Genomic DNA, 16,188 nt, shown 5'->3' with positions numbered 1-16,188 from the left:
ACGTGATCGAATTTGCTATCAATGTTATCAATTATTTGTTATTATTATATGGTTACACGTGATTGTCGAATTCAATACCGATTTTAATTCAAACTACGATATTGATTCATGATCATATATTCTTTTTTTTTTTTTTTTTGACATCTAGTATTTTTATTAACGGGTCTTGGCCCAACTGAACCAAGCCCAACAAAAACCCACAAACAAAGGTCCAACAAACGGACCCAAACAAAACAACAACATGGGCCTCAAGCCCAAAGAAAAGGAAACCCGTTCAAACATATTCATGAGGTCAGGTTTTACAAAAAAGAATATCAAATTATATAGTTAGCTCGCAAGTGCCGATCGTTCTTTAACAATACTAACACGACTTTACTATTTGGAATTAGAAGCAGCTAATGAAATAAGAAAATGTTCGTCGTCGTCTTGATAGATACGTTATGGAATTATGAAAGACAAAAGAAACCACTTGACACGCTTATGCCTTTAGTAAGACACATTCAAAATGACTTATTACGAATCTTGGCGTATCCCTTACGCATTAAACAGTCTCAATGCCAATAATAGTCAAATAATCATGACAGATTATACATTTGTTTACCGTAAGATCATGATTAACCAGGAGTTCTTAGAATGGAGTTCTTAGCGGAAGTTAAAAAGCAGTTTCTTAACTTTTAATTAAAAAACCTAAGAATCAACTTTTAAAATTCTTATTTAAAAACTGGTTGTTAGCTTTTTTAATTATAATTTAAAAAATAATTTTTTAACTTCCGCTAAGAACCTCATCTTGAGAATCTCGGGTTAATCATGTTCTAAGGAAGTTCGATTGTTATAATTAGGTACTACAAATGCTGCAATCTTTTTTTTTTCCTTTTTCATGACTTCATCGCATTACAACAACTGCAATTAACATACAACAGAGCATCCTTTTGTAACTAATTTATAAATATTATCTTTACGGTTTGAGAATATCTCCGTCGCACGCTTTCTTTAATTAAAAATCTTCATCTATCCATTATTGATTCATCATATCAAACCAAATGACAACAATACCCTAACTAAACCCCAAAAAACATTTACTAATTTCTATTCAGACATAAATATATATAAGAATATTATTACATACTGTGTGTTGTAGCTGCTCTGTGAACAAGACTCTAAAAATCGCATTTTTAATTTGTCTGATCAAAGCAATGTTTGATCCTTCTTCGAAATCGTTCAGTACCCATTTGATATTCCCCAGAACGTTCGATGATCATCCAGATTCCGGCGTCTGTTCGCCTCCTCTGTGGAAGAACAGTCCTCCTCACATCCAAACCAATTACCATAGCCTCTCCCCCGTTTCCAAGGCTCAGGTGATCGCTCGTGGCCAGCGAGAGCTTATGGAGATGATTAGCAAGATGCCCGAGTCGTGCTACGAGCTCTCCTTGAAGGATCTCGTGGAGGTGAAAACAGAGGAAGAGAATGATCGGAAGGTGTTCGACGAAATGCCTCAGAGAAGGAAAAAGCAGAGTAAAGCTGTGAGGAAGGTGAAGAGCGACAAATGGGTCGACCCGGTTCGAAACGGAGGTGTGAACAATAGTGGGTTTCTTCTGAAATTAGGGTTTCCTGTTAGCTTGGGTGCTAAGAAAAGGACGAAGAAGAAGAAGGGTGAGGATGATGATGCTTCTGTGACGAGTAGAGGCTCTTGGTTTTCTTCTCCGAGAGGTTCCGTTTCGGAGGATAAAGATTGGTTGAAGTCAGAATCTGGTAGGAGTCAGAGAGGTGTGTCAAGGATTAACAGTGGGAGCTCAAAGAGTAGTGGTGGTAGTAGCAGCAGAAGCAACAGTGATCGAAGCCGAAGGAGTCTAAGGTAAAGGTTTCATTTTTATATTAATATCTTTGGTCATATCAATGCTTTGTTACTTTAGACTAAATAGATGTTGAAGATTGATACAGAAAGAACAAAATAGCCAATTTTTTTTTTTATTGTGAGTCTTCTAAAGTTAATGTCTTTGTGTCTTCTCTATGCGTCATTTGAATCATGTGAAGATATTGTGAATTTGATCCGTTTTTTGGTGGGTTTGAAGTTAATGGTCATAGAAGGGGTCAATGTAGATGTGTTGGTTGGTTGGTTGGTTGCACGAGATTTTACTTGAAAGTTTTGGGCTTTCTTTGTTTTTGCTCAAAGGTAATGAGAGAAGGTGCTAATCATGTGCTGTGTATAACACTATAGATTGATTGCAAGAGCAACTAGATTCATGAGGCCTAACTGTCTCTCTCTCTCTGTTTCCTAATTCCATATCTCTGTAACTTTTGGAGTTTAAATGTTTGAATTGTGGGAGTTGGTTTTGATACAGGGATGAAAAGAGGGGATGCTTATCTTTCCTCCGGAGTGTACATGCACGAGATTAAAAACGAAAAGTTCTTCATTGGTTCGTACACTTCTTTGGCTAAGAAGATTGATTGCCAGTTCGTATAACTGGAGTCCAGGAATGGTGAAGATGAAAAAACAGAGGACGTAAACATCTTCTTCAATGTACAGCCAAAGATTCTATCCCTTTCATCATCTTCTTGTAGTTCTTTTCTTTTGAGTTTTCTTTGTAAGCCTATGTCATGTATCTATAGAGCATGATATTTTATATGTAGATAGACACTCCAGCGTTTGCTAACATAAACTTATAAAAGTATATACATACCAGTGCTCATCCATAAATATCAATTTATTTTTATGTTTTGGCTGCTTTTGGCCTAAAACTAAATCAAATGTCAATGTTCTTTGCCTTCGCTTAAAGTTCAAGAAGAGTGAAGTCGTCTCTCTGTGTATGCACCTGTGTTTGTTGATTGTAAAATGTGGTGATTGGTACTGGTAGGTCCTCCTTTCTAGACTCGTGTGTTTGGAGTCACTCTTCGTCCAAAACGCGTTTTCCGCTTCTTATTTGTTTTCTTGTGTTTGGAAAACGTTATAGGCTTAAGCGGTTTTGGACTCCTCGGAAAGACAAGTCAACGCATTATTTCTTTGCAGTATACTGTATTTTTTAACAAAAAATAATAAAAATTATAAATACAGTTTTATGATTAATTATTTTTTACATTTTTTAGTTAATCAAAATTCAGTAAACAAAATTAAGTTTTTCAATTACTGTTTTTTTTCCAGTTTATAATTAATCAGCATTAAAAATGTAAAATAATATTGTTCACTCATTTTTAAAAATATGGATAATTTTATTACGGAAAATAATATTATTTTTAAATTATAAAAAGACAAGAAGAGATCTAACACGAAGTCTTGTAATAACAGTTGACGGTGACTTGGTCTAAATGTCACCGACTGTGAACATTAATAGCCAAAAGCAAGAGTAAGACCAAAACCCAAATCACAAGTTTGCCTTTTTCGTGCATCTAAATAGAAGTAGAAAAGTCGGAGTTGATTCTAGACCCCCAAAGCCCTGACCTTATTACCTTGACACGATCAAAGAATAATCCTTGCCGTGTCCTAGTGAAAAAAGTTGAAACTTTTCCCTTCAAATCGTCTCATCTCCTTCGATTCCTGAGCCATTAACAACTCTTCTCTTGTTCCCTCTTCTTCTGGTTCTCTGGTCTGAACAAAGGTAAAAAAAGTTCTTTGCTTTGATTCTCCTCCAATGATATGCTTTGTTTGTTATAGCTGTGGACTAAAGAGATTGTGTTGTCTTTGATCTGTACTGATAGAAAGTTAAGAACTTTTAGGGATTTGATTGGTCAGAGATCATCATAAGATGGCGAACGATGCGGCTGCATGTGCGGAGAGAGCTACAAATGATATGTTGATTGGTCCTGATTGGGCTATTAACATTGAACTGTGTGATATTATCAACATGAACCCTAGGTAAGGTTACCAAAAACCATACTATTACAGGTAAGTTTCAGTTTCTTTTATGTAACAGTTTCTTTTTTACTTTTGTTTAGTCAAGCAAAAGAAGCAGTGAAGGTGCTCAAGAAGCGGTTAGGAAATAAAAACTCCAAAGTCCAGATTCTTTCTCTTTATGTAAGTATACTTGGTTTGGTTTCATGTATGTGTTGAAACTCATTGTAAGATGATGCTTGGGTGGCCTTTTTTGGTGCAGGCGTTGGAGACTTTAAGTAAGAACTGTGGGGAGAACGTGTGTAAGCTTATCATAGACCGTAATGTTCTGACTGATATGGTCAAAATAGTGAAGAAGAAGGTTTAAACTAGCTCTCACTTACCTCTCTCCATTCTATTTATAGAAACTTGGCTTTACCTTTGTGAGTTTCTAATTATAACAAATGATGCAGCCGGAGCTGAATGTGAGGGAGAAGATACTAAGCTTGCTAGATACATGGCAAGAAGCTTTTGGTGGACGTGGTGGTCAATACCCACAATACTACAATGCCTATAATGAACTCAGGGTATGTAGGGCTGGGCAAATAAACCGAACCCGAAAACCCGAACCGAATCCAATCCGATAAAAATGAATCCGAACCGATCCGAACCCGGCGTAAATACCGAATGGATCTTGTTTTGTGGTATTTCGGGTTATGGGTATTATCCGAACCGAACCCGAATTTAAATGGATATCCGATTGAACCCGAAACATTCAAAACCTCGAAAAGATCTTGTACCAAACATGATCTCAATTCCTAATATGTATCCAAAATACACTAAGAAATATTGAACATCTAAAATACTTATCTATTACATGAAGGTTGGTGGTTCTATTACATGAAGGTTGATGGTTAAAGATGGTCGTTGAATCTTGAAGTATTTAGATTTAGATTTTGTTTTCGTTAAACAATGTTTCTCATTTCATAAGAACTTAGTTTTCGTTTTATGCTTTTATTTATTTGGTTTTCTTTTTATCAGTAAATATGTTTATTTTTCATTTGATTTTGAATGATCACGGTTGATGTTCCTTATTTTTGAATCGATTTTACTTAAGTTTTGGTTACAAAATAGGTACAAATCAGGTATTTTAAAATTGAAAAACCGATTTTACTCATGTTTTAGTTATAAAATAGGTAAAAATCAGGTACTTTTGAACCAAAAAACCGATTGGGACCCGAACCCAAAATTATATTGGGTTGTATCGGTTCTTTGAAGATTTACTAACCCCGAACCGAATCCGATAGAACCCGAACCGGTCCCGAACCGAACTTTCATATAATCCGAATGGGGCTGATTTTGATAAACCCGAAAAACCGAAACCCGATTGGATAAAACCGAAACCCGATTGGGACCCCGAATGCCCAGGCCTAAGGGTATGTTAACTTTTGAGAGATCAATGAGTCTTTTTTTTTATTTAATGGTTTTTTTAACGTTGATTATGATAATAACTCTTAGGCTGCTGGAATTGAGTTTCCACCAAGAACGGAAAGTAATATGTCCTTCTTTACTCCACCTCAGACTCAGCCCATTCCATTAGATGAAGACGCCGCTATTGAGGCCTCACTGCAAGGAGATGATGCTGCTAGCTTCAGGTAAACTCTTATCTTCTAGCTTCTATTGGTTTGGTTTTGTTATGGTTGTGAAGTGCAAGGCCGTCCCTAGGCCAAGCCAGATGAAACATTCGCTTTAGGCTCCCAAAAATTTTGATTTTTTTAAATTTATATAAGCCCCCAAACTTTTAAAGTTTTTACTAAATCGTCTACGGCCCCCAAAATCTCAGGGTCGGCCCTGGACTGAAGTGTTATTTATTTTAGATTTTTTTTTTTTTTGGGAAGTATGGAAGAGATTCAAAGTGCTGAAGGATCAGTAGATCTTTTAATGGACATACTTGGAGCACTTGATTCCGCCGAGGTAAGAGTTTACTTATTGCTACTATGTTCATAACAAGGAGACTGATAGGTTTGTGTTTGAAGTAACGGGAACTAAACTGTTTGTTGTAGGGGTTGAAAGAAGAGCTTGTGGTTGATTTAGTTGAGCAATGTCGTACCTATCAGAAACGTGTGATGACTCTTGTCAACACCACCACGTGAGTTTTCTTCTTCTTCTTGCTTCATCACCTGATGTTTCATCCCCTTTTGATGATGTTTCTTTTCTTCAGAGACGAGGAGCTTCTGTGCCAGGGATTAGCATTGAACGATAACTTGCAGCGTGTTCTTCAGCGTCATGACGATATGGCCTCTGTTCCTTCAAATGGAGGCGGTGCAACAGCTCCTCCTCCTCCTCCTCCTCCAGCTCAACTTGTCAGCATCAATCATGATGATGACGATGAATCAGATGATGATTTTGCTCAGCTATCTCACAGGTAAAGAGTATAGTATTCCTATTTTGAGAGATTGACATTTGTTTCTTAAAACTATCTTTTAACTCTCTACAAGGTCTAAAAGAGATTCCAGTCCTATTCTTCCTCCTCCTCCTCCACCACCTCCATTGAGACCAGTACATGGTACTACAGAGTCAGGTTTGGTGGATTTTCTTAGTGGTGATGTCTATAAACCTCAAAGCTCCTCACAAGGAGTGAAGCAGCCTCTTCCTGCTCCTCCTACTGCTGCTGCTTCTCCTCCTCCTGCTCCATGGGATACTGAGGTTATCAGGAACCTACCGCCGCCGCCTTCAAGGCACAACCAGAGGCAGCAGTTCTTTGAGCATCATCACTCGAGCAGCGGCTCTGATTCCTCTTACGATGGTGGTCTTGTTGGGCAGACCAGGAACCTCTCTTTGAATAGTGAAACCAAGAAAGCAGAGGATATGCTTTTCAAAGACTTGGTTGAGTTTGCCAAAACTAGGTCGTCCAAGCCCAAACATTAGGTCGCTTTTGAGTCTTTTGCGTGTGTAACAATCATTGCTTTAACAATTAACAGTCATATGATATTTGAGTGTGCCTTATTGTTAAATACATTTGTGTTACAACCAGTCACGTTCAAGATAACATTATGCACCCAAAACAAAACCAATAACTAACAATAGAATGACTCGGCTTTTGGTTTATGTTTATTTTATCCTTTTCATCTTTTTTTTTATTTAGTTATCTTGTAGATGGTTATGTAAAGATTTTGAGTTTTATACGTTTTTAGTTTGCAAAACAAGTTCATATAATCATAAAACGGGAAAAAAATTAAAAAATCATTTAGTTAAACTCCACAAATGTTTTAAATTAGTAAGAGGTGGGAGACAATTCAACACTTTATACTAGCCACTAACCCAACACACCATTAGTTTTTGGAGGCTTACCATCCCTTTTCCATACTTCAGTGTTTTATATGAACCATTAATTTTCAAGTTCCTATTTAAAGACCTAAAACAAATATAAATAAAGCAAAAGGTCATTTCTATAAACTAAAGTAAATTCCAATTCACTAGACATGAAGATCATTTCATTCACTTCCATTGCAATAACCATATCCCTGACATTATTTCCGAGTTGATCAAAGCTAGCAATAGAATGAAGATATTTAACAACTCAATTGTTTGTTTTGTGGATTAAAAAAAAATTAGCATATCCTCCCCTTATTTATAGGAATCAATTCCCGCTTTACATTTTTCCTGTTTTGTAGGAGCTATTGGTTCCAATTTCTTATTTAAAGGACCTGAAACAAAATGAAAAGAAAAACCCACAGTGGATTCATACCAACTTTAAAAGCCATCTTCTTTTTTTTTTGGAATCTTGACAAGCTACTATAATGAAGATCATTCCATTGATTCTCATGGTCACCATTATAGTCTTGACATCATTTCCAGCTTCCATCAAAGTCGTGGAAGCCGCGGTAGTTCCACCAGCGTGCAAATGGAAGGGTCCTTGCCTAAACTCCATTATTAGCGGGGCACCAGCACCAAAAGGTTGTTGTGTGAAGTTTAAACATAACAATGCGCAAGCTTGTTTAACAAGTCTCATTCATTCCAAGGATATTGAGATCAACAAACGTGTGTTTGATGTTTTTCAAAAATGTAATCAATGTAAGAAATAGAGAGTATCATACTTTATCATTGGAGAATAAGCGCTATAGCAAATATATTTTCATATAATGTATGTTACTTTTATATGATTAAACAAATCATTTTTATACGTAACTAGTGGTTTGTTCAGCGTGATTGTGCTTATATTTAATCTTAGTAACTAAATTAAAGTTGGTATATTCTAATAAATCATTTTGTTTTCCATAAATAAGTTAACTGTCTCCGCCATCCGCCATGTTTTTTTTTCAGTTTTCAGCATTTCGTTTAGAGACGTACCCAAATCGGTTCGGTTTAGATAAACCAAATTCGAATCATACAATTTTGAAATGGAAATTTTAACCAAAACCACGAGATGGCAGTCTACTGCCAGACGAATTCCGGTGAGCAAAACGACCCAGGTTTAAATGCATTCCACTACGTTTCAGCTATGCTTTAGATTTCATTTGAAAATCCAGTGTAAGTCCATCCCGCAACACTCATTCTAAGGATTAGTCAGGATTTTTTCATGGGCATGGGATACTCCAAATTTAAAAGAAAAAAATTAAATGAAACTAAGTCAACTTTAAATGAAATAAAATGTTGACTTTAACTGGAATTCCCCATACATGATGATCTGTTTTTTTTCTTGCAAAATAATATTTGTGGAGTTTAACTAAATGAATTTTTTTTGAAAAAAAAAATCTAAATGAATTTTAATATTTTTCGGTTGTATGATTATATGAACTTGTTGTGCAAACTAAACGTATATATCTGGATATCTACAAAAGGATAGACATGGACACGATATTCAGTCTCGAAGAGAAGGATCAAGACTCAAGAGTTACACTGTGACTTGAATTCACATTTCACGACCTCTTTTAGACTATTTCTACTTCGAATATTTTTAAAATATTTCTCTTCATTTATATTTAACACAGTTGATTCATCGGCTCTCATTGCAATAACCATATCACTGACATTATTTCCGACTTTGATCAAAGCTAACAACATAATGAAGATATTGAACAAGTCAATTGTTTGTTTGGTGAATAAAAATAGAATTAGCATATCCTCCCCTTATTTATAGGAATCAGTTGCCACCTTACATTTTTCATGTTTTCTAGAAACTATTGATTCTAATTTCTTATTTACAGGACTTGAAACAACATTAAAAAAACACAGTTGATTTTTACAAACTTTAAAAGCCATCTTGTTTTTTTTTATTTGGAATCTTAACCAGCTACTATAATGAAGATCATTCCATTGATTCTCATTTTCACCATCATAGTCTTGACATCGTTTCCAGTTTCCATCAAAGTCGCAGAAGCTGCTCCAGTTCCACCAGCGTGCAAAGGGAAGGGCCCTTGCATAATGAACATTATAACCGGGGCACCAGCGCCAAAAGGTTGTTGTATGCAGTATAAACAGAACAATGCGCAAGCTTGTTTACAAAGTATCACTAATTCCAAGGATATTGAGATAAACAAACGTATGTTTGGTGTTTTTCAAAAATGTAATCAATGTAAGAAATAGTGAGTATCTATTCTATTAAAACAACAGTGTGGTCCATTGATAAAAGTTATGTCTAACTTATAATTTCAACAATACATACCATTTTAATATAAGGGCATCAATATATATATATATATATATACATTTTTTATGTAACCACCACTTCAATTGCCTAATAATTGGTAACCACTTTTTGTAACTGCATCCAAATATTTTTTTTTTATGTAACCACCACTGTTTTTATTGTTCAAATCCCAATAATTTTTCGATGATGTTCATGTATTTCACCGAACTTGCTTTTTTATTTTTCCCAACTTGCTTTTCTCTTCATGTGGAAATAATATCCTCATCATCCTCAACCTATCGGGAGAGCCTTTCACGGGTATTAGGTAGAGCTTTTCTTATGAAGATTGAATCAAGAGATGTTGGGCTTTCTTCAAATGTGATTCAGTGATTGCATGTATCTGGAAGAATTCGTTGGTGCCTCTGGATATCTACAAAAGGATAGACATGGACTGATGCACACGATATTCAGTCTCGAAGAGAAGGACCAAGACTCAAGAGTTACCATCTGACTTGAATTCACATTTTGACGACCTATATCTTCAAGACTGTTTCTACTCCGAATATTTTTAAAATATTTCTCTTCATTTATATTTTAAATCTTTCATTTTTTTTGAACGTTTTTTTTGTTTTATTTTTTTTTTAAACGTTCTTAAGCTAAAATACTAAAAAACCATTTGTCTTTATTTTCCTTAGACATTTTTTTTTGACACCAAGCATTTACAGACTCATATTGACTCTGTAAACCAAATCGGTAACTCCACATCCATGTGAACGACGAAAGACGTTTGTTTCCTACCACTGCGTTCTAAGCTATCCGCCCGTAGGTTCTCCGTTCGGAGTACATGAACGATGTCTGAGTTGTGTAAGGCATCAAACCCCGGTAATGTGCTATACCAGACTTGTCCGGAGAATACTTCCTTATCCTTCCATGATCCATCTATAAAGCACCATCGTCTCTGAGTCACTAGTGTAGAACTAGTTTGTACATGGTGCTCTCTCGTTGGATCATTTACTTGCCTCACCCTAGAGTGATGATTCCAATTTTGCCATTTGAAGTGTTTTTCTTGGATCAATATCCAAGTTGCTAAAATTTTTGTTATTCTCGCTTTTTCATAAATACCATAATATTCATGCAAATTGATGATCATCCATTTTGGGATTGACTCTCCAAAAAAAGTGACCCATATTAGCGTAAAAAGAGCTAATAGGGAAGACATTAGGATGCGATGGTATCTTAGATAGAGCTCAAACTTGACGTGCTGGAGGATATTCAAAAAACACATAATTTATTGATTCCTCCGGATTTTCACATCGAGCACAACATAAATCCTCTTGTATTTCTCTCGCCTTTAGATTTTTCATGACCGCTATACATCCTGAAAGAATTTGCCATAAGAAATGCTTTATCTTCGGAGGGCACCGCACTTTCCAACATAAAGCTTTTAGTGTATCTACTGTGATCCCATAAAATTCTGGTGGTTTTTCCCTATCAGGGTATATCCGTTCTATTTGATAACCTGATTGGACCGAGTATTTCTCATTGTTAGTAAAATGTCATTCATTCTTATCATCCATCTGGTTTCTATTTAATGGAAGACTTTCAATAATTTTTACATCATGAGGATCCACCAAACCCCTGATTGCTTGTAAATTCCTTAGACATATTATTTTTAAAAAATTTGTTTTTGAACAATATGTGATTATTTGACAAGTATATTGGAATGACTTTAATCTTTCTAATTATTTTTATTTATAATCTTAACAGTTGTAAACTCTGTTACAAGAGAAATAATGTTGGATCAATATTTGTTTCATATTAAAAAAAAAAATAAGGTAACAAATCATGAGATGAGATTGCTATAGCATATTGTAGATTCCGTTTCCTCTAAGAAAAATAGTAAGTATATTGGGAAGAAATGTTTATGGTTATACTAAAGTTGTGAACTGTTCACTGTTTGCAGGGACACGTTTACAGCTTCGGCATAGCCGCATAGGTAGTGAAAATGTGAGTTTTAGTCACAAAGGAAACTCTTGTGTCTTGAGTTATAGTATATGTTTAGTTGGACAAGTTATCTAAGTTTTCTGAATTCATTGGTTGCGTTAAGTCCCTGTAAATACGCATACATTTTGCATTATGCAACAAAATACCGAATGAAAAAGTAGGACGAAGCTATTATTGACGGACGCAATTGTTTTGGTTTTTGTAAAAAAAAATAGAATATGGAGGCTTACCATCCCCCGCCCTCCTTCTTTGTAGGAATCGATTCCCACTTTCTATATTTCAGATTTTTATATGAACCATTCTCTTAATTTTCAAGTTCCTATTTAAAGACCTAAAACTAATATAAATAAAGCAAAAGGTCATTTCTACAAATCAAAGTAAATTCTTCATTAACCATGAAGATCATTTCTTTGACTCTTATTCCATTTTTAATATCCATGGCACCATATCCAATTTTGAGCAAAGCCCCTTTCGGCACTCCTTCTGCCGGTGGCGGCTCTGTTGGGTTTAACGCCCCTACTGGCCCCGGCTATAGGAGTGGGGATACCGCCCCCGGCGGCTCTAGTGGGATTAACGGCCCTAATGGCCCCGGCTATAGGAGTGGGGGTCCCGGCGGCTATAAGAGTGGCGATACTAGCGCTGGCTATAGAAATGGATCTCCACCCGGTAAGCGAGTAGGTGGAGGCGACCCTGGTGCGGCTATCGTTGTGTTCCCAAAGAAACCTGTACCAACGCCAGTACCAGCAGAATGCAAACCAATTGCAGGATGCGTCACTAAGCATATAGCCGGAGGCAACCCCACGGTGCCTCAATACCATGGACCATGTTGTAATCAATTTAAAAACAAAGTATCGTGTGTGTGTAAATTCCTCATGTCCACGAATGCTAAGCAACAAAGGGCTGCTGATGGTGTGGTTCGAGGTTGTAATTTTAAAAATCCCATTTGTATAAAGAAGCCAATGCCAGCAGCATGCAGACCAGAAGTTAAGCATTGTGTCGAAATGCATATGTACAGAAGAGCTAGCAATCCTACATTCGGAAGCCCATGTTGTCAGAAATTTAAAACCTCGAAACGATGTATCATGGCGTTTAAAAGCTCTCCGGATCCTCATTTAAGCCAAGCAGCTAAGGGTGTTATTGCAGGTTGTCATTTTCAATAAATAATTGTACAAAAGGCCTAAAAATGGCAATATTAGCAACCTATTTTGAGACAATGTACATATTGGTTTTTATATGGTGAAATTAAAATATCAGTATTACTATATACTGACTTTTTTGTATTTGTATGTGTGGATATGTAAATACTATTTTTGTATCCGTGTTATGCGCACGTTCATGTGTAATAATGTTTACAAAATGTTTGTTTGTCGTTGAAGTCGTATGCTTTGTAAATGACACATTATCAAATGTAAACGTTATTTACCATGAAGAGATGTATGTATCCATGGCCCAAAACTTCTTAATCATAAAAATACGATTAGGCAAAGTTCTTCTTTGGGCTACAGCCTACATGCATGGAGTATTCTCTTAAACCATCGTCGTTATTAATGTGAGTAACCATTTTCTTAATTATTTTGTGGTCGTCATATTCAATAAAATAGACTCTTCTTGATTATCAATTGGGAGCACTATTTTGGTCCTCGTTAAGACAACATTTTATCAACTCCTTGCAAGTTGGTAGAAAAGGCAGAAAAGAGAAATAATCCTAACTATCACAAAATCAAAATTTTTGCTCAAAAATTAGCATACAATTAAAAAAATTACCACAATAGCACTAATGAAATTAAAAAAATTACCACAATAGCACTAATGAAATATTAAAAACACATTTTTGTTATTTTTTGTGGTTTAGATTTATGATTATAGTTTTGGATATAGTATTTAGGAGGTTGGATTAAGGTTAGAGTTTAAATATATTTTTATTGATTAATAAATGTTATTTTAGGAAATTTGGTCTTTGAATACTAGTTTGTTACATAAACTGAAAATGATATTTAAGAAATTTGCCCCAAAAAGAAAGAAAAATCAAATTTTCTAAATTACTTTTACAACCGAAAGGTAACAGTATCTAAATGACAAAATTTAAGAACAATACTAAATTATATATCTAATAGATGTTATTTTGACAATTTTCTTTTAAATTATTCAAGTTTTTGATGAACTAAATTTTTAATAGATGTTTCTTAAAATATCTTAAATTTAAGTAAAAATTAGTAACTTTTAGTAAAACAATTGTAAAGCATTGAAGGTAGACGACTATTTTTACTTATCGTTTCAATTATATCACTAGTTTAAAAAATGTCTGAATCTGCATTTAAAAACTTATGTAATTCATCAGTGATTACATTTCATGAAAACTTTGTGTCTTCGTTAATTCTTCTTAAGATCACGATACTCACTCAAGACTACCGAGCAAAGGAAGTCATGCGAAAGCAAACAGAAATATCTAAGCCAGGTGGCTTCTGTACAGCTACTTTTTTTTAACTAGCTTCTGTACAGCTACTAGTAGGGTATGGAGTGACAAAAACGATTTGTTATACCTATTATCAACTTATAAATTTTGTAGATAAGTCAGAATATATTGTAAGGTTGATACTCCATAGTTGGAACCGTGTAGAGAGGTTTGATGTTTGATAGCAGCAATGTTATCTCCAACGTCCATGCATGTCACTATCAGTTTTCGATATGTGGTTTCTTTTTTTTTTATGGAACTTTAATTTTCATTAAACCGATATTAACCGGTCATCATTGACAAAGAGCAAAAGGAGAATTTTGCTACCGGGTGAAATCAAACAAAATCTATTTACTCAACCTTTTCCAAATACGAGCATAATTAAGATAAATATAGAAGCTGATTTATCAATACTATTACCAAATATCATAGGTTTATGTGTTACAAAAAAAGCATTGGTTTATATAAGGAAACTTGAATCACAATATGCTGAATAGAAATTCTGATCCGATGAGACCGCCAAAAAAAAAAGAGACCCAAAGCATCAAAAATAAGTCTAAACTTGCCAACAAAGAACAAGCTTAAAGTTAAAAAGAAAAGAAACAAGTGACAACAATTTTAACACCAGAATACAAAGCCCTTCTAATTAAATCTACCGGGAAAACCTGGATGATGTAGAGAATTAGCAAATCAGAAGTGGTCTGACTATGACACACCAAAGGTGCCTCCAGGAAGCTTCAAACGGAGGAGGTTGGCATTCATGCCCCGGAACACTAAACTAAGAAGATTCCAACCAAAACAATCCAAGAGCTAAAACGGGAGAAAACTTAGATTTAACTTCGTGGATAACAAGAAAAAGGGATATTATATTATATATGTAGTTTATTAGTTTCCGTTTAGGTCAGTTGGAATTATATCACGTTTTAAGTCCTTGGGATAATGTAGGGGAAGGACTATTCGATAGCTACATTCATCAGACTATTCAATGGCTATATTCATCAGACTATTCAATAGCTACATTCATCAGACTAGTCAAACTTTGGTCCAAATTACTTATTTGTTGTCACCCCCAACAAAATTTACTAGGCCGGGAATGTGGAAACTAGTAACAGAATCTTTGGTTTTCCATTGAATTAGATAACTTAAGTTGAAGTTTAAATTGTGTTTTTAGTCAGAAATTTCTTTAGTAATACAATGGTCAATGGTTAAGGCTCTGAGCGTATGAAGAGGAACCCTTCACAATAAGGAAAGCCAGAAGGGTATACTGTAAATTAATAAAACTATTTTTTTAAATCTCAATATTGCGGTCTATAAATAATAATCACCTAAAGTTCACATAACTCAGATTCCAAGTCTTGCAAAGTAGACATACAAAGAGATACTGGCGAACTACGTAGTGATGGCTAGGATGTCAAGTACCTCGAAGCTCCTTGTGGTGATGATTTTCTCTTTCATGGCGCTTTCCATAATCTCCCATGCTCGAACTTTTTCTCCTGGTACGTTTCTATATATAACATCCTCGTGTATAAATATATATTATAATATCAAATCTCGATGTATGGTTGGTTTCATATCAACAGTGACATAACTTATGAATTGTCTTACAGGTCGGAAATTAACTGGTTATCCGATTCCGACGTACGGAGGTCCCCCGTACTCTCCTGTTCCTACGAGATGTTTCAACCCACCTTATTGTCGTCCATGAGAGTTTCATTTTGGTGACATGAATTATTATCTAATAAAATAAGGTTGGATGTATATGGGTATCTTCATATATTTTTCATCATTGCTGGAGTAAGATGCTTGTGTGAGACGATGAAAAAACAAAGATGCTTGTGTGAGATCCATGTAATAAATATAGCAGGCTGCTGTTTGCAATGAAATAAATGATATTTATGTATCTTTTGTTGGTCATCATGATGAAATATCTGTTTAATGAACTAAAGTCACCACAATTAAATTAATATCTGCGAATGTAAGTGATAGATATATCTATACTATTATTTGCGAAGTAAATTTTTGCAATGGAGCTTTCACGTTGAAAGTTAGAGTGGTTAATATTGTTTATACTTTTAATAAATAAAATGTATAAATAAATCAAAAAATAAAAATGAAATTTTAATTGATTTTGAATAGATAATTGATTAATATTAAGAATAGTAAGAATTATCCAAAATCTGAAAATATAATTTAAAAAAGAGATAACTTCTGTATATATTGTATTGTTATCTGAAAAAGTCTTTAAGTAAAAAGTTAAAAACATAAATTCTATAACTAAATATTAATTAAATAAAATTATAA

At 34.8% G+C, this 16,188-nt stretch overlaps 3 protein-coding genes across 4 annotated transcripts; all 3 read left to right on the top strand.

The window, feature by feature from the left end:
* The first annotated feature begins 1,080 nt into the window (after window positions 1–1,080).
* On the top strand, window positions 1,081–2,715 carry LOC106354638. Its single transcript, XM_013794627.3, has 2 exons — window positions 1,081–1,852; window positions 2,340–2,715. The coding sequence occupies exons 1-2, from the start codon at window positions 1,194–1,196 to the stop codon at window positions 2,392–2,394; spliced, it is 714 nt and encodes a 237-aa protein (XP_013650081.2). The 5' UTR covers window positions 1,081–1,193; the 3' UTR covers window positions 2,395–2,715.
* A 627-nt stretch (window positions 2,716–3,342) lies between these two features.
* On the top strand, window positions 3,343–15,787 carry LOC106354639 (TOM1-like protein 4). 2 transcript variants are annotated; one of them, XM_013794628.3, is made up of 12 exons: window positions 3,343–3,590; window positions 3,691–3,847; window positions 3,928–4,006; window positions 4,086–4,184; window positions 4,276–4,389; window positions 5,321–5,457; window positions 5,701–5,776; window positions 5,866–5,951; window positions 6,024–6,227; window positions 6,301–15,146; window positions 15,233–15,383; window positions 15,495–15,787. In XM_013794628.3, exons 2-10 carry the CDS (start codon window positions 3,738–3,740, stop codon window positions 6,728–6,730), a joined length of 1,335 nt encoding a protein of 444 aa, XP_013650082.2. In that variant the 5' UTR covers window positions 3,343–3,590; window positions 3,691–3,737; the 3' UTR covers window positions 6,731–15,146; window positions 15,233–15,383; window positions 15,495–15,787. The 2 variants fall into 2 exon arrangements, with proteins under 2 accessions (XP_013650082.2, XP_013650083.2); XM_013794629.3 differs by having other exon boundaries at window positions 3,350–3,590; window positions 3,709–3,847.
* Window positions 11,873–15,592, top strand: LOC106357358 (collagen alpha-1(III) chain). The gene is made up of 2 exons (XM_048735629.1): window positions 11,873–12,263; window positions 15,495–15,592. Exons 1-2 carry the CDS (start codon window positions 11,873–11,875, stop codon window positions 15,590–15,592), a joined length of 489 nt encoding a protein of 162 aa, XP_048591586.1.
* Window positions 15,788–16,188: the final 401 nt, after the last annotated feature.

The sequence above is a fragment of the Brassica napus genome, chromosome A7, assembly GCF_020379485.1.
Source record: "Brassica napus cultivar Da-Ae chromosome A7, Da-Ae, whole genome shotgun sequence".
Classification (NCBI taxonomy): domain Eukaryota; kingdom Viridiplantae; phylum Streptophyta; class Magnoliopsida; order Brassicales; family Brassicaceae; genus Brassica; species Brassica napus.
Note: the sequence above shows the minus strand (reverse complement) of the source record. Positions and strands in the feature narration are given on the sequence as shown.

Coding starts and splice junctions, on each gene's coding strand:
- LOC106354639 (XM_013794628.3), top strand. CDS start 3,738: ATGGCGAACGATGCGGCTGCATGTGCGGAGAGAGCTACAAATGATATG. Junction 4,390..5,320: donor ATGCCTATAATGAACTCAGG/GTATGTAGGGCT, acceptor AATAACTCTTAG/GCTGCTGGAATTGAGTTTCC. Junction 5,777..5,865: donor GAGCACTTGATTCCGCCGAG/GTAAGAGTTTAC, acceptor TGTTTGTTGTAG/GGGTTGAAAGAAGAGCTTGT.
- LOC106354638 (XM_013794627.3), top strand. CDS start 1,194: ATGTTTGATCCTTCTTCGAAATCGTTCAGTACCCATTTGATATTCCCC. Junction 1,853..2,339: donor CGAAGCCGAAGGAGTCTAAG/GTAAAGGTTTCA, acceptor GTTTTGATACAG/GGATGAAAAGAGGGGATGCT.
- LOC106357358 (XM_048735629.1), top strand. CDS start 11,873: ATGGCACCATATCCAATTTTGAGCAAAGCCCCTTTCGGCACTCCTTCT. Junction 12,264..15,494: donor TCAATACCATGGACCATGTT/GTAATCAATTTA, acceptor ATTGTCTTACAG/GTCGGAAATTAACTGGTTAT.